This window comes from Eulemur rufifrons, chromosome 29, assembly GCF_041146395.1.
Source record: "Eulemur rufifrons isolate Redbay chromosome 29, OSU_ERuf_1, whole genome shotgun sequence".
Classification (NCBI taxonomy): Eukaryota; Metazoa; Chordata; class Mammalia; order Primates; family Lemuridae; genus Eulemur; species Eulemur rufifrons.
The window spans coordinates 37,209,513-37,228,192 of NC_091011.1; the positions used below are offsets into that span (position 1 = coordinate 37,209,513).

Sequence of the window (18,680 nt, forward strand, 5' to 3'; positions counted from 1 at the left end):
GCCTCTTCTGAAAACAATGGATTGCCCTACTTAAAGATTTCTATGCACATCCTTTATCATGCACTAAACTTATTACAAATTTTCTCTTTCCCCTTTCCCTATTAAGAAACCTTTTTGTTTTGTCTTATGAGAGAGACCATTTCGGGGGATATAGCTAAAGAGCATCATTCTTGCTGAGCTTTGTGTAGCACGAGAGGGGGCTTTCCATTGCTCTGCTGAGCACATGCAGCTTGTTACTGGAGATTTATTGAAAGCTGATCCAAAGCAGAGCAGAACGCATGCTACTGTGGATGTGCTGATGACTAATGCAGCCTCCCTTCTTTTATTGTTTGTGAAAAGATGCATTATGGAACACAGGAACAACATAACTGCCCATTTAGTTAGTGATTGTTAGTCCTTCCTTTTTTTTTTTTTTTTTTTCCTGAGATGCTGTACATTGCTATTGTAGCATTACTTTGTAACTGCTTAAAAGCGGGTTAGGAAAGCATTATCTTTTTATTAGCACTCGATATTGCAATGGAAAGTTCCCAGATCTTAGAAAAGGGTATCGAATTAGAATCTTTATTGTTTTTGGACAAAGGTGGCGAAAGTCGGCATCTACTAGGAAGCTTGGGTAAAAAGTGAACAGTTAATTGATTTAGTGGTTCTTCCGAGTAGTCTCCGTATTTCCTGCTTTGATTGTTTAACAGGAAACGAGCAGGGCACTCTGATTAGCTGATTGCACAAACTTTGGGGATCATGGCTGTAATGACTTGGGAGCTCTCAGAAGTTTTTAATTGTCATTATTTAAACAGCAAAGTACATGCTCAGATTTCTTTTCAATCTCTAATTAGTTGCTTGAAGACTCCCCTATGGTCCTGAGCTTTTTACTACTTCTCAGAAGGGATGGAAAGTCTTGAGAATATATACTTCCTTAGCCTCCCTTTAAATTCCTCAATTCATTCAAGGTCCAGGGGTCAAAACCTCAATGGGGGTCACTTTTTGAGTCTTATTCTACAATAGGTGTTATTTTTAAGCTTTGTGTTTCAGAGATGTGAACTATACTATTTAGCATCATTAGCAGAACATCACAATACTTAAAATACAGCTTTTTCTCTTGAGACAAAATATGAAGCCTCTACTTCTTGGAATGACCTTCATCAGTTTCTTTCATTTTTGGTGAGCTTCATATTCTCAGAAATCTTGAAAATTAGTAAGGGCATGTAAAGGAAAAAAGTCTCAGAATGATGAGTGTGGCTTGCCACAGTCATACTAATATTTAGGAAACTAGCTGCCTTGATTATTTATTCCCTTTGAATTTTAAATACTCTTCAATTTTATGCTAAAATTGCAAGATAGTATTTGTCTTGTATTTTATAGGTAATGGAAAACAAGAAGAAAGAAAAATGAGGGGGTTATTTTTTTCATTTTACATGGTCAGTGTGATCAGTCACATTTATAGGCAGAAGCAATGTAGAGACTGTAAAATTCAAGTCTTTCACTCTATCTGGATAACTGCTCAATTACTCCCATAAAAAAACTTGTGAATCTCACAAGGAAAAACAGATAAATAAAACTGTCATTGAAATCAACATGTCATTGAAATCAATATCAAGTTAAGACCAAAACAGTATAGTGATTTTTAGCAGCTATTGACTGAACAATTCTTTTTTAAATTTAGTTTAAGTTTTTAAAGTGTTGCTCTTTCTGTAACTATTTTAAGAGGGATATTTCTCTCTACTGAACAGAGGAAAGTTTTAGAAAGCTTGTGATTTAGTCTCTTTTATAATTCACACTTAATGTGACTAGATCAGCTTGAATATATTGTCTGAATTGTTTCTTAAGTGGAGAGGAGTGATTTATGCATTAACAGTGATATACTTGTAGGACCGTAGACACTCCATCCCCAATGTGACCAATTCCACATATTTTTAAGATGGTTGGCTGGAGATAGAAGTAAATAATCAAAAGTCACAAAGCTGAGTGTGGGTATATACACATTTGTAAAATCAAAATAAATGACCAGATTTATACCAGAAGCATTGCAACTCTAACAACTTTATTGCTGTAATCTATTTAACAGATTTTTACACCATCTATCAATACCAAATACATGCGACACAAACCTTTCTTGCTTAAAAATATACATTCACAGAAAGCTCTGATGTATGCATTTTTAAATTGGACTTTTAGAAAAATGAATAGCAAGCTAAATTCGAGTGAGTGAAATACAAACAGGAGTTGAAGAAAAAAGAAGTGATTTTTCGTTTGTTGCCAGTTGAAAAAGTGGTAGTGTAAAGATGGTACGACGGTAATCCAGTTTGCCCCGAATTACCCACAAGACTTTCCTAATTTATAAAAGTGCAGATTGCTTATTGTATTTGTCTTGTATTTTATTAAATTTTCTTTGAAATATTTGCATTCAATTTTTCAATAGTTTGTCATTTGCAAGTGTTTTCAGATTGTAGTTTATAGAATTTAATTTGTACAAATAAAATTCCCAGAACTTAAAATTGATTACCCCCCTTCAGTGTTGCTTAGAGCAGTGAATAATGGCATTAACAATAACAGCAATGAAGTATGATTACCAACTATGATTTTTAAAGAAATCAATTTAAAAAGATAGTTATATAAAATTTTTGTAAATAAATGACATCTGTGTGTCCTTTATATTGACACAGGATTTATTCTGCACCTGTGTGCATTCATATTGACCTGTGTATGTTAGATATCATTGCCTGTAAGATTGTATAGATTGCTGGTTTATATTCAACCATTTAACTACGTTAAATCCCTGTTTAATGGGAGCATTATATTTCGTAGAAACCCATAAAGTGGTTGTGGTTTAACCATTTTAGTGATTGATTTTATTTAAATTTTATTTAAATAACATACTTTGCTAATAAAAGAAACTTTAAAACTTTTTAATTCAGGGGACATCAAACAAGAACCAGGAATGTATCGGGAAGGACCCACGTACCAGCGGCGGGGATCGCTTCAGCTGTGGCAGTTTTTGGTAGCTCTTCTGGATGACCCTTCAAATTCTCATTTCATTGCCTGGACTGGCCGAGGAATGGAATTTAAATTGATTGAGCCTGAAGAGGTTAGTTTTGTAGATTTTAGTTAGAAAAATCAGATTTGTCATAATGCAAAGAAACTGATATATTTACTATGCCAAAAATGTATTTTTTAAATTTTAAAACTTTAGAGAAACTTTCTGAATTAGAATGTATGCAAAGAAAAAGCATGTCTTCATTTAAAATCACCAATATATTGCATATTCCTTTTAGTTGAATACAATCCTACAGAATCGATTTTGAAGAAAATCAACCAGAGCGTCATTAGCTTAAGGCGTTATTCAAGAATGCCCAGCTTGAGAAGTTTCTAATGGAGCAACTAAGTTAGGGCAGGAGACAGGAGCGTTTATGGTCCTTAGGGGAGAGGAGGAGTATCTGCTAAAGTTCAACTGCTTCTGGGGTTGGAGGAATTATTCTTTCAAATTAGCAGTCATTATTTGGACAATCTGGATTTTGTCAAGAGGGTTTGAGATGAGCATTTAGGGACCAAAGTCATGTGCAAGAGAAGATGGGTGAGGGACAGCTGTGGGGGATAAAGGCATGCAAAGGCCACAACGGAAAATTCTCAGTCCTTAAGTGTCTCTTATAACAGTGGTCCCCAACCTTTTTGGCATCAGGGACCAATTTTATTGAAGACAATTTTTCCACAGACCAGGGGTTGAGGGATGGTTTGGGGATGATTCAAGTGCATTACATTTATTATACACTTTATTTCCATTATTATTACATTGTAATACGTGATGAAATAATTATACAAATCACCATAGTGCAGAATCAGTGAAAGCTCTGAGCTTATTTTCCTGCAACTAATGCCGCGCTGAGCTGACAGGAGGTGGAGCTCAGGCAGTGATAGGAGCGATGGGAAGAGGCTGTAAATACAGTAGAAGCTTCGCTCGCTTGCCTGCAGCTCACCTTCTGCTGTGTGGCCCAGTTCCTAACAGGCCACAGACTGGTACTGATCTGCAGCCTAGGGTTTGGGGACCACAGTTTTAGGAGACAATAGGCCTGATGGAAACATGGTTTCCCTTTGTTAGTGACAACGTGTTTGGAGTCAGCTGGACTGTGTACACTTCATTGGAAGGTTGGGATGAAGTTTAAAATGTTGCCCTAGTACATAAGAAATTACGAAAATGAGAGGACTCATATAGAGATAATACTCTAGGGATAAATGGAACACAGTTTGAACCAATAGTTCAACTATCATCGCCATCCCACTCCCCCACATACAAATGGAGTATTTCCATTTCTCAGTTCAATTTTTATTCTTCCTGGGACTAGATTTAGGCTTAAGGCTACTATTGTTACTATAACATAACTCATCAGTAGCATTTTGGACCTCCATGGAAAGGTGACTATTATATGATTTTTTTTTGTCTTACTGTTAAAATTGAATTTAATTCATATCCACCAAGATAGCAATGGGAGATTTTTAGCTAACATACCTGTGACTGATTATGTTAGCTATGGGATCTAAGCCTCAGTAATATGGAAAGATTAAGTAAGGTTGAAAACATTTTGAACTCAAAGTGATTAGTGTCATATACACTGGACATCCACAACCTAAGCTACTGGGCCCATCCATCTTACATTTTCTGTCTTTATTAAACCATGTATTCAATCATAATCAGGTAATATGCCCTAATTTGATGTCCAGAAGATAAAGTTACATCATGTATTAAAATTTAAGAGACGATCTGACTCCGGAATGCATTAAAAGTATGAAATAAGAGGAGCTGGTTAACTCAAAATTAAGTCTACTTCAGTTTGTATCAATACTTGAGTAGCACTAGGGTTTAGCTTTGTAGTATCTCCCTTGTCCCACACCAGACATACACACTGAGGGCTCAGTATACAAATTTGAAAATATCCATTATCTAAGATGATGTTTGGCGTTTGAAGCTTAATTTAACTGTCAAAGAAAATTAGTTCTTCTGTAGATGTCCTTAAATGATATAAGTGAAAGAGCCGCAAAAATGTGGAAGCACAAACAAATTAAAACTAGAAACACTTAACAAAGTAATCTGAAAGCCCTTTAGCATGATGGGAATGTACTTCACCTCATGGAAGATGTTAATAATCACTACAAGAGTTGGTTCATGCTGGAATTGGGGACATTCAACAGGGATTTGTATCAGTTAAACAGTTATTTCCCTCCACCTGTGATTAAAATAAACTGAGCAGAAACAGAATTTTTTATTTTTGCCAAATATTTCTTAAGATAGGGAACGTCACTGAATTATGTGAGTAATTCTTGAACCACTACAAAGAGTGAAAATTCTTTTGCAAGTGATTAAGTTCTTTATGTAGCTACTGTTGACTTTTGTGATGATCAAGTTTGAATAAGTAGAAGATTTGACTAGATGACCATTGAGTTCCACCAAATTCTGAATTTCTGTGATTTTTACATGCAGGGAAGAAATACATACAACAGACATTCAGACAACTTTTCTGTAGCAGACTTATAAACTAAAAAAGGACTGGGTAATTCAGAGTCAGTAGACCATTTCCAAATAATAACTAACTCAATGGGAATTGTGCAATAAGGACTGAATGTCTCCTAAGGCTTTTGTTCAAAATGAAACATCCCATTTCTGATTGCTGCATTGCTCATTGTTGCAATTACTTCCATCAGGCAATGACTGTGGTGTCTTGTTTAAATTTCTTCTTGGGAAAGTGTTTGTGAAATTTGTTTAGCCTTTGTGCCCCACGGTCATCTTCTTCCCTCTACTGCCTAGCAGCTCCTTGAGTGTCTATGTCAGTGCAACACATCAAACATGTCTCTGAAGCCACCCCGTTGCAATTACTCATGGGTTCCATTTATTTATATTTCATCTTGAAGTTTAAAACGATATTGAGTGAGACTTTAGACCTGCACTGATTATTTGCTCCTTGTGTTTGGATAACTGTAGCAAACACATAATCTTGAAAACTCTTTTTTGAGATATTTGAGATAATTAGATGTTATTTTCAAATTCATCATGAATCCTAGGGAATTGTTCCAGGAAATAATTCTTAACATAATAAGGCATCTATAGAACTCAGTGTAAAACTAAGTCTTCTGATGATATTAAGCTTGTTGCTCAAAGAGTTAGCAGGAAGTCTGATGGCCAGGCTCTGAGTATGGTTTCTGGTTCACTGTTACATATTCAAGCATGAATTTTAAAAATAAGTTGAATAATGCTTGAACTATTGCATCATCCTAGTTATCCATTTGACAAAAAGGTTGAATGCCATAGTGCCATCATCTTTTTACCGTCCTCACTAACAGCCTAGGTTTTCAGTTTAGTCACTGGAAGTATTCCCCCGATCGCCCCCATTCCATATTGAAAATCATACCTTGGCTTTCAGAGGTGCTGGATACAGTGATGATTGGTGGCTCCTATGTGAAGGCTGAGTAGACTTTCTTCATTGGTGGATGGTCTACCTGCCCTGGGATCTATTTATGTTACCTGTTAATTTGAGACTTCTATTTTGTCTGTGTCTCATAGGCATATTGCTATGTTCTATTTCCCTCAACTTTATAAAGAAGATGACACTAAAACAACTCTAAGAATACATTATATTGTTTTAAAGTGTCTACTAATACCCACGGTGCTGAGAATCAACTGGCATCCTAAGAGTCAAACTCTGTTTATGGTATTAAAAATCATATTTCTCTCCCCTAGAGACCTCCACGCTATTCTCTTAAAGTTTGTTGAAAGTATTTTATTTTTTAGGTGAATCCTGTTGCGTTTCTAGAAAAGAATCATTTATAAATGAATAAATATTCAGAAATTATTGTTTAATTTAATAAGATACTAATAATTTATTTTCATAGCCCCTCCAGGTTTGCATGCTGTTCAGCTACCTACCATGTCTATAAAAGATTCACTGATGTCCATTGTTAGGATTTTGAAAGAACTTTTATTTAGAAAATGCTTCTATTTCTTATTACCACCCCCACCCCTCATTTCACTATTGTTCAGAACGTTTACATTAAAATGAAGTTTATCTTTGGAAAAATAAGATGTACCTGCCACTGTGATTGTCTGCTTGAATATATAATCTTGTCCCTGTTACATCACATCCTTCTACTCTTAAGAAAGCAGACTGCTGCATGTGACTAAAGTACGTGTGTCTTCATTCAAAGAATACAAATTAGTGAGGGAGAAAATAGCAAGGATCTATATTTTTAAAACAAGAAGAAACAACCCTGGAGAAAGGTTATTGCTAATAAAGTGAAGAGAAACAAAATGATCCGTTTGAGAAGCATTCTATTTTAGTATATGTGGGATAGCAACAACTTGGAATTTCATGGAAATGAAGGAACACACTAACCCTATTAGATAATGCTCTGCCGGGGTTGCCTACGTTTGCATGACAGCTGCAGTTTCTGCTCAGACTAATAAAAAAGTGGAATCAAGGAGCAAATGACTTTAGCTGGGGCAGCAAAAGCAGGTTATGCTATGCTGTATCATGCTTCAGCTAGCCTGGGGTGGTGATGAGGTAGGGACATATATACACATATATACATTGAGGAAGGAGGATTTTTAAAAGCTCTATTGAAGAACTCTGTCTTAATCAGACACATCGCTCCTCTAAAGCTACATAATAAAAAGCTCTAAGATTTTTTTTTACTAAACAACAAAGTAGACATTCTGCTTTAGAGATTTTTGTTTGTGGACTCATATACATGGTGACCTTTTCCACTTCCTTCTTATTTTTAGCATCCAATTACTGTTCTCTAAATGAATGTTTAATTCTCCCGTTTAGCATTGGCTACAATTTTATTCTGATGTTGTTTCAGGGAATAAAAATTATTTGTAGTTCAGTTTATTAATTTGTATACTGTGTCCTCTGCTACACACATCGCCATTTGTTCACTCTTTTATATATTATTGAGCAGAGTATCTTTTTTCTTTGATGGATCATAACCTCAATAAAACATCTTTACAAAGAGATCACTAAGCTGTTCTTAATGTATAGTTTTTGTCTGAAAAATGAAGGAAAAAACAGCGTATCTCAGAATGGAAAACTTGCCTCATTTTGGTGAACTGCAGTCTGTTCATTCCTGTTGTAAACACACTCCCTTATTTCCATTTAATTTTGTGTCCAAAACAATAGTGACAAAGAATTCTATTGTGATGTTTCATTATGATCACTGCATGCCTGGTTTAAAAAGCAAACCAGGACACAGGAAATTCAGATTACAATAGCTTTTGATACTTCACTTATATCTTTGATTTGGACGTGTTTTGGTGGGTTTGGATGTAGTTAATTAATTAATTTTTGTGAAATATGCTGACAAATTAATACTTAACACCACAATGTAATTCTGTTTTGGTGGCAGGTGGCCCGGCGTTGGGGCATTCAGAAAAACAGGCCAGCTATGAACTATGATAAACTCAGCCGTTCACTCCGCTATTACTATGAGAAGGGAATTATGCAAAAGGTGAGCAGCTAATACAGCATTAAAATTCATTGAAATGTTGCACATTAATCTTCACGTCATACTTTAAAAGCCACATATCATTGCATTGCTGAAGCAAGGTTTTCACTCATTTTAACAAATGCTTAGCTCTTGGTTTTGGTATTATAAGCCTTTCTATTTATAAATTCATGGACATTGTAGATAAATGTGTAATAATATGTACAAAATAATAGGCTTTCTGGAAGCTCCTACTATGCTGCACATGGTTAAAAAAAAGGTGGTTTCAGTATTAATATTGCATCTATATATTTCCAGAAGTTGTTATTCTGCTGCATTCTCCACAATTATATAATTTTGAAGTGCTTTTGTTTAGAGTCCAGTGAAAATAAAAAACCTTAGACTAACTTAATTCTTACCTTTTTTTTTTTTCTTGTTCTCGTTCTTAAACCATTCAGACATTTCTTGTTCTCATATATAAAAACATTTTTTTTCCTTCCCTGAAATCTTGCCTGGTTGTATCATCTGACAGCTCAACATCCTACACCATTTAAAAAAAAAAAAAAAATTTTGATGTTATGTGGTTGGTAAAATGAAATTCAATATATTTTATTTCAAATGAACTTCCATAATATTTTAAATTGAAAAGAAAAAGCAGAACTCAAACAAGTGAATTACACTTACAAAATTTTAGAAGAAAATAATAAATAAATAAAGATAAAACATTTGGATATTTGATATTATTACACCCTTCAGCCTCACATGTGTATTCAAATCTAATTGCCTTCACTGTGAACCAAGTTTATGATTTATCCCCTGGAACATTACAGTTTTATTATATATCCTTTATTTATTTTGGGGTTTACGAACGTAGTTTCATGTTATAGATTCCAGCATATTTCTGTATCACCATAGACATACCAAGAAAAGCTATACTAAATGCTGCATGAAACTTAATAGAACAGACGGAAATGGCAATGTTGAGTTTCCTAGAACATAGGGAATAGGTGCTCTAGATTTTGCCACCTCAGAAGTTAGAACTTCTAAAATCCTTAAAGATAAGGCTGAATTAGATTTTCACTTGCTTCCTGTTTTCTAAATCTTGCTTTCAAAATGTTTTACTATTTCTACCTGCTCCTCCTGTCTTTTCCACCTCAACTCTGGGGTCATTTTAAATTCCTCTCTTTCTTTACCAACATACCTGTTTATAGCCGAATCCTCATTTTCACCACCACCTTAATGCAGGGGTACAGCAACTGTGCTCTCCTAGAACATGCTTAGCAGTTTCCCTGGGCAGTATTGCACAGGGGTAAAAGATAATGTAGTCATGATTTAGGTTTGAACACTAGCTGCTCACTGGATCACTTTCTTGAACAGATTCTTCTCCTATTAAATGGTGACATTCTTACTTCATTAAATTTGCTGTGATTATTAAATGAAATAACGTACTTGAGATTATGCATTGTACCTGGCACAATAAAAGTCCCCAATAAATGGTGACTCTTAGTGCACCTCACATCCTGATATCAGTGTAAGCCACGTCATTTTGGTTTGTGTGTCTTGACCATTAAGTCTCTTATTAAAGGGAGCATTGGCAGAGAGCTAAAAATTATTATAAGATACCTAATGACACCTCAGCTTTTAGACATGGTGGTTGACAGTGTATCTCCAGGATGTCATACCGGGTATTAAATAGTCTCAAGTGTTCACCACTTCCACATTCCCACTTATCCTCTTATCCCATATTCTGTTTATATATCTTCTTATTTTAATAAATGAATAAAGTAAAATGCTATCAAACAGTAACATAGACACCAAACTATAGATAAAAATGTTGCTCCTCACATTTTCCCTATTAGGCTATACCTACCAAAGAGGACTACTTACAACCCATTTATCAGCTAATGTAGAAAAAGGAAATACTCTTATGTGACAAACCTTTTTCAGTGTCACTGTCTAATGTAAGAAAGGGCAGGTGATTTAATGGTCAAATATGCAAAAATTAAAAGCCTGTGGGTACTTGTAACTAGCACAGGAATCAACGCCCCTTATAAGTTTTCTGCCCGTATTTACCCTTCTTTGCATTCTACTGGCTCTACCTTGACACACCCACGATTCCTCCTGTGTGCCATTCACATTCTTTCTTTTTTTATTTTATTTATTTATTTATTTTAGAGACGGGGTCTCACTATGTTGTGCAGGCTGGCCTTGAGCTCCTGGGCTCCGGCAATCCTCCTGCCTCAGCCTCCTGAGTAGCTGGGTCTACAGGGGTGCTCCACCACGCTGCACTAGTCACATTCTTTCTAGAATGCTCTGCCCTTCTCACATGTTGTACCATTTTGATGGTTAAATAAATTCTGGTATAGTCATTGAAAAGGAAAAGTATGCCATCTTTTTATATATATACATATATATAAATATATAATATAGAATGATATATTTCAACATGTAGGCCATATATTTATATGGTGTCATTTGTTCATTGACTTAGAAGTATCCATAGCCATATGTGGTGTATGTAAAAAATTAAAAGATTAGAGAATAAAATAAAAATAACCAAGTGGTTCTAAACATGTAAAAAAAATTAAAAACTGGTAATTAATGTCAGTAGTTATGAAAGAAATAAGAAACAGTGGAGTAATGCATGTGTGTGTTTCTATTTCAAAATTTAGAAATGCCTAGAAAAATATATATCAATATTTTAACAGTGGTTATATTGTGAATGGTATAATTATAGACTATTAATTCTTTTTGCTTACTCTGTAATTTCTAATTCAGTATCCAATTTCCTTTTATAACTTCTGGAATTTTAAAAGTCAAAACAAAATTTTTTTCAGCCATTGAAAGCAAGCTCAAAGGCTGCATCCTTGTTTACTTCTGATTCATTGCCCCTGCAAAACTCCTGTTTTTTCTATCTCAGTGTTGTAATTTAGACATACTTAATGTATAGCATTTTTCACATTATAATTGTATTACTAATAATGAAAGACATCATTTCCCACAGTTGGTTATCAGCCTTTGTTCTAAATTCAGCAGCATTTAACATAGCCCAGTAAATACAGTATTAACCTTAAAAATGGTTATTCAAAAGGAAAACTAGAAGGAAGCAGTGAGTAAACACAGAGTCCTTAAGAGATTTTATTATCTCAACTGCATGTTATATAGTTTAATTCATTAATCACATCATTTTTAACTATAGCCAATAGCAACAGGTTGGACAAAAAAGGTTCTGTGGTTAAAGCAAATCTCTCTTCCGCAGCAGCCCCAAACGAAACAAAGCAGGTTATAAAAAGCTCAGACGTATGCAGGATACCGACTTTATTTTTTTCTCAAAATATCTTGAACAGAAAGAAAAGAAACGAAAACTAGAATATATTCCCTCAGCTTTATTTCTGATATTGCTTATTTTTATTTTTATGGTAATTTCACCATTTCACCTTTAAGAACTTAATTTACTTCATCTGAAGGGCTGAAGTAAATAAACTCATGCCAGGCTTGTCTGTTTGCTGTGCACTGTGCTGGAGACTTTCTGTATCAACCTCACAACAGGCTTGCCAAGGAACTCTTTCTGTCTCCATTTCACAAAAAAAAGGGAACTGAGGGGTAGTTTAAGAAATGTGTCCATATTCATAAAAACTACTCGACTCTTTCAAAGTTAGGAATATCCGGATTATTTGAATTTTCTGAAGTGTTTCCTCTTACTTAAATTCAGGTCAAATAATGTTGTAAATTTGAGTCCAGAGCAGCAGTGCTCTTTGGCAATTGTTTCTTTTTCCCTGACATATATAGATACTTTGTAAAGCATGAACACACTGTTCCCCGGCATGTCACAAGTCAACTAGTCAACTAGCAATACCTTTTGATACAAGGGAACAGGAAGTGTTGAATAATTTTTAGCTTTTGAGAATTCCCGAACTCTACACACACTACAAAGAGACTATCAAAGTTAACACAAAGACTATATCCGTCCACCAACGCCCCCTTTGGTTTTGAGCATCTCAGCGTTGTCTATTAACGCAAGGCTTATTTGTCTCACTCAATTGTTTATAATTTTCCAGAGAAGCATTACTCTTCAGAATTTAAGTTTGGGGTATGTCATTCCCAACAAATTATACTACTTCCCCTTGATTTCAGGCAGTTGTCACATTTCTCTTTCTCATTTCCTCCCTATGCATTCTGTATTTTAAATTCCTTTCACTTTTTTACACCTCTTACTTCAATTTGACACTTTACACACATCCTTAACTTCTGTCTAATGTATCATGTCTTCATTTTTAAAAGTGATGGACCCAGGATGCTCTCCTCTTGATCCATCTTTCATTTAAATAAGGCTATGTATCTTTTTTAGGTGAGAATACACAGTGCCAAAAAAAAAAAGTAGTTTATTCTGTGAATCAGTGAATTACTAGTCTGGTTTTAGAACAAAGCACATTTTTCTTTTAAGATTTGTGAGTTTAGGTTTTCTACCATTTCAGAAATGTAATTTTAGGGGGGAGACACTACACCTTAAAGGTACAGGTTTTTTACAAGCATAGATAGTACCTTTCAAAATAGAAAAAAATTTCATTGTGAATGTTTGCATTAAATTGTCCTCTTTTTTTTTCAGAATAACAATGTACGTTTACCTTTATATTAAACCAAGCAAACTTCTGAGCTTTCCAGCTATATCTGGAATGAATTAATTATTAATCAAGGTTAACATTTTGCATTTCCCTTAATTGAACCATAGTTTATTCCACAATGTAAGGACTTTTTTTTTAAGATATATGTATGTGCTATTATAAAGCTTGGTTGCATTTTGTTGTTGTCATCCATTAGATAACAGCATACCAGAAACGCGTAGTAAACCATGTTTTTTTTTTTTTTTCCTTCCCTGCCTTTCCCCATCTCTGCGGTATTATCATCAGGTGGCTGGAGAGAGATATGTCTACAAATTTGTGTGCGATCCAGAAGCCCTTTTCTCCATGGCCTTTCCGGATAATCAGCGCCCACTGCTGAAGACGGACATGGAACGTCACATCAATGAGGAGGACACAGTGCCTCTGTCTCACTTTGATGAGAGCATGGCCTACATGCCAGAAGGGGGCTGCTGCAACCCCCACCCCTACAACGAAGGCTACGTGTATTAACACAAGTGACAGTCAAGCAGTGCGTCCCCCGGGCTTTTCCTTTTTCTGCAAGATACAGAGAATTGCTGAATTCTCTTCAATCTTTGTTTTATTTTTGTTGTTTGTATTTTATTTTTAAATAATAATACACAAAAAGGGGCTTTTCCTGTTGCATTATTCTATGGTCTGCCATGGACTGCGCACTTTATTTGAGGGTGGGTGGGAGTAACCTAAACATTTATTCTGTGTAACAGGAAGATAATGGGTGAGTGGGCAGAGGGATTTAGGGATTACTTTTTACTTAGGCTTGGGATGGGGTCCTACAGGTTTTAAGTATGATGAAGCTATATCATGTCTATTTGATTTCGTAACAACATAAGATAATGTTTATTTTCTCTGGGTATCTATGGTACAGTTAATTTCACATTGTGTAAATATCTGCTGCTTGGAGACTATTTGCCTTGGGCGTTTTCCCCCATCATTTCTGAGTCTCTGCAGGTGTACAAAGAAAACCCAATCTACTGTAAATGGCAGTTTAATTGTTAGAAATGACTGTTTTTGCACCTCTTGTAAAAAGGTATTTAGCAATTGCATTTGCCGTTTTTTGTTTTGTTTTGTTTTGCTTTATATATGACTCACAGAGGATAACCATAAAATGGGTATTTCTCTCTGAAGTTGAATAATCACCATGACTGTAAATGAGGGGCACAATTTTGGACTCTGGCTCCAAACTGAGTCATAGGCCAGTAGCATTACATGTATCTGGTGCCACCTTGCTGTTTAGATACAAATCATACTGTCTTTTAAGTATTTTTGAAGCCCATTTCAGTTAAATAATGACATGTCATGGTCCTTTGGAATATTCACTTAAACGTTAAATCTGGGATCACAATGAAGCAAAAAATATCTGTCTCCTTTTCACTTCCTTCAGTACATAAATACATTATTTAATCAATAAGAATTAACTGTACTAAATCACATATTATGCTGTCCTAGTTACAGCAAGCACTCTTTAAGAAAAATATCCAATACACTAAATAGGTACTATAGTAATTTTTAGACATGGTACCCATTGATATGCATTTAAACCTTTTACTGCTGTGTTATGTTGATAACATATATAAATATTAGATAATGCTAATGCTTCTGCTGCTGTCTTTTCTGTAATATTCTCTTTCATGCTGAATTTACTATGACCATTTATAAGCAATGCAGTTAACTACAGATAGCATTTCAGGACAAAATAGATGACTCGAACCATTTATTGCTTAAAAAATAGCTTATGCCATGCTATGCTCTAAACAGCTTTTATGCACATTGACAAATGAAGAGTAAGCTTCAGCTTGCTAAGGGAAACTGTGGAAACTTTTGTAACTTTTGGTGAAATGGAAATTTATTTACAAACTGTCAAAGAATTTGAGGAAGTTGCTGTATGACATAGTGCTGGCACTGATACTATCCAACATCTCGTTTTGGACTCTCCTGTAAATGTGATTGGATTGTTTGAAAGAAGACTTAAAGATTTAAAGTTTCAAAGTTTTTTTTGTTTTGTTTTTGTTTTGCATATGGAGCAAATATTGAAATCAGGATATGTTGTTCTATTCACTTTGAAAAAAATCATAATTAAATGGTATTATAGTATCTAAATAGCTTGTTGAAAGATTCAAGCCAAGCAAGGAACATGAGTTTTGTTCAATCTATCAATATCCTAGAGAAACAACCTTTTTTTAAGAGTCTAGGAAAATGTTTTAAAAACTCCTAAACATAAAGCCAAAATAAACCTACAAAAGCATTTCATGATGAGCACAGGAAAGATTTCTTGAAGATGATCCCCCGCAGCTACCCATTTTCCAAGACTACACAGGTCACAGCTCATTTCTCTAAATTGAACAGTTATTGAAAAATCCATATCCCAAAATCAATACTTATTCACATTTAATCCTACAATCAAAACACACTCTAATTTCAAAATATGTATGTAGCCTGTGATTTCAATGATTGTTCTACCTATACGTCATATCTAATTTGGCCCTTTATGGGCTAATAAGTATGCCTTAAAAATCAGAACTTTTTTTCCCCACTATGCTCATGTGGCCATTTGCAGCACTTAGAATAAAAACAGATGTTAAAATATTGAGTGAAAGTTTGATTGGAAAGAGAATTGAGATATATGATTATTTGGTAACATTGAAGGAGAAATTTTAATTGGGTCTTTAAAATGTGTTCTAAATGAAAACTGTATTGAGGATTTTTCTTTCTTTTTTGGTCTTTTTCCTTTTTTCCTTTTTTCTTTTCTTCTTTTAAATATTCTAGTTCAAGTCAGTCAGTGAGGAAGAATTGGGCCATGAGTTATCTTAATAGATCAAAGGCAGAAATGGTACTAACTATATAAGTTTAAAGATAAACTATATATTTTGCTGTTTAAGGTAGTGACTCACTGAACTACATAAGTAATTGGCCAACTTTAAGTATATTTCCAATACAGAAGGGTTCAGAATATTGCATCATAAACTCTTTTGAAAAATGTATCTGAAGTTTTTTTTTTTTAATTCTGTTTTTGTTTGGTTGTGTTTTTATGTTTTTATTTTCAGGTAGATTAATAAATCTGGCAGCTGATTTCTGCAAGATTCTCGTGTTTTGAATTTCTAAATGAATTGCCTACTGAAACATAGAAATCATTCATTAATGATATGTCTTCTTTCAACTTGGTAAAAGAAACTAAAAGAAATGTCTCCAGTACTTTTTGCTGCCTCTTGATGATGACTTGCTAATACCCAATAGATCAATTACAGCAAAGAATGTTACATTCCAAATACCTAGTGAAAAATGATTTTTCTTAAGTTATAGCTATAAATGCCTCAAAATAAAAATCCCCAAAGTTGACAGTACAGATTTTTCTCAAATCGTGGAAGGATCTTGGAGGTCTGGTTCCTATGGATGCTATAACAGATTACCACAACTTCAGTAACTTAAAACAACACAAATCTATCCTCTTATAGTTCTGGAGGTCAGAAGTCCAAATGAGCCTTAAGGGGCTAAAACCAAGACGTCCATAGGTCTGGTTTCTTCTGGAGTCTCCAGAGGAGAGTCTTGCTTCTTCCACTTCTGGAGGCTACTGGCATTCCCTGGTTCTTGGCTTCACTTCAATCTCTGCTTCCATGTTCACCACCTCCTCTCCTCTTCTACAGTCAGATCTCCTTCTACCAGCCTCTTATAAAGACACTTGTGATTACATTTAGGTTATACTCAAATAACCTGGCATAATCTCCCCACCTCAAGATTCCTGATTTAATCACCTGTGCCACATCTCTGCTGACAGATAAATTATTCACAGGTTTCCAGGATTAGGACATGAATATGGGGAGGAGGGCTTGGGGGACGGCAGGCAGGGCTGTTATCAGACTGCCACACAGATGAAGACATTGTGTAGCAAAAATACGCACTGATTTACCCATAGACAGGAAAGTTCTACTGAGGGAGCTCAGTACTTAGAAAGTACTGAGAAATGTTTTAGTTTACCACTGAGATATTCTCCCCTTATTCTGCATAGTTTTGAAAGCTTGCTGTATTAAAGTTCATCTATCCCACTAAAGGATCTGGTAATCACATCAAGCCTTTAGATTATTTAAATCCTTCTCTCACCCTCAGATAAATACAATGTAATGAGGGCGGAAACTAAGGTGTGATAATAACAGAGTAATAGAACAGTTAAATTTGTGGTCCAAGCCAGATTATATTTTTTTAATGAATTTCCTTTGGTATTACAATGAGTTGTTACTATGTGATCTTAACATTTGCAAGTGATTATTTTTTATTAGGTAAGAACAATGTTATATAGGATATGTCTCTGTTACTCAAAAGAACAATTCTAAAAATGAGTCAGCTTATCTTTATATGACAAGGAAAGAAATATATTGCCTGATGTTATGTTAAAATAGTATTTGGCCAGATCATAGGAGTTTCTAAAGTGAGCCACTTTATCTGTCATGTAGTCTTTTCAAAGCTTATAATGAGAAAACAGTATAGAGAAAAAGGCCATTTACATGTTTATTACTTGAAATTGTAAAAGAGAAAAACTAAAAAATATAAGAAATGAGTGAGCTATTTTCCAGTCGCAATTTGGTATGGAGAAGAAAGTTATAAAAAAACATACAATTTGGGTGAAAATAATGGTGGGAAGAAATTAAAGAAGGCAAATGTACATATTAAGCAATTATGATAAGAATTATATAAAAGCCAAGTTTCAAAAAAATATTAGTGTTGAACGTGATACTAAAAAATTTGACCCAATTTATTCAGAACTCAACTAGCACTTTTAGGGATTGAATTTTTTTTTTTTTTAACGTAAGACTCACTTAGAAAAACATATTTAAAAAACAGTTTATGGAAAAGTATAGTTTAAGAAGAGAATTTGATTAGACTAGTGGATGCCTTTGTAGAAATACCAATGATTTTAGAATGTTCAATTAAAAGTGTATATACAGTGGTTACGGTTTATGAATTCATATGTAAGGGAGGTTCTTTTGCATATAGAGTCTAATATTATTTAATTCCATACTAAAATTATATTTATGTTTCTAAGGAGAAGAAAGTTTTAATTCACTTGGTTGTATTAAAATTATACTTACGGTTTGAGAAAACATGCTATGAAAATCATGTGATTATAGCAAATTAAAAATACTCAAAATTTAAACCTAAAATAAAAGCCCAGAAGTTGAAAATATTGGACTGTCGTGATCACTCTGAAAGGTGGCACATCTAAAACTGATAAATGTCATCTAAATTTTTGACTGCCTTCTAATCATCTTGTCGTTTTTAATAGTTTATGACCAAGGCACTTGAGTAATCTCTTTGTACTACTTCTATCATTCCCACATACTATTCTCTCGCTGGCTAACTTAGGTACCAGGACACCTGATAAATCTTCTTCCAATTCTACATTCCAATCTCTTTAAATACTTTATTTCACATAATCCCTTTAATAAATATATCAGGGAGAATTTTGGGGAAGGGAACTATCTAAATTATTTCAGTGCCTCTCATGTGCCAGACAGGATGGATACCTGCCTTATGTCACTGCCTCCAACATTGCTTGGCTTTGTCCCATGA

The 18,680-nt window shown here is 34.5% G+C and overlaps 1 protein-coding gene across 5 annotated transcripts in view; it reads left to right on the plus strand.

The window, feature by feature from the left end:
• Positions 1 to 18,292, plus strand: part of ETV1 (ETS variant transcription factor 1) — an 88,194-nt gene extending 69,902 nt beyond the window's left edge. For 4 of the 5 annotated variants that reach the window (XM_069461354.1, XM_069461356.1, XM_069461358.1 and 1 more), the window contains 3 exons: positions 2,913 to 3,082; positions 8,386 to 8,487; positions 13,371 to 13,934. In XM_069461354.1, coding sequence (XP_069317455.1) covers positions 2,913 to 3,082; positions 8,386 to 8,487; positions 13,371 to 13,592 — 494 coding nt within the window. In that variant the 3' untranslated portion in view covers positions 13,593 to 13,934. Of the gene's footprint in view, positions 1 to 2,912; positions 3,083 to 8,385; positions 8,488 to 13,370 lie in introns of all 5 variants that reach the window. The other variant, XM_069461355.1, reaches the window with a different exon arrangement.
• The last annotated feature ends 388 nt before the right edge of the window (positions 18,293 to 18,680 follow it).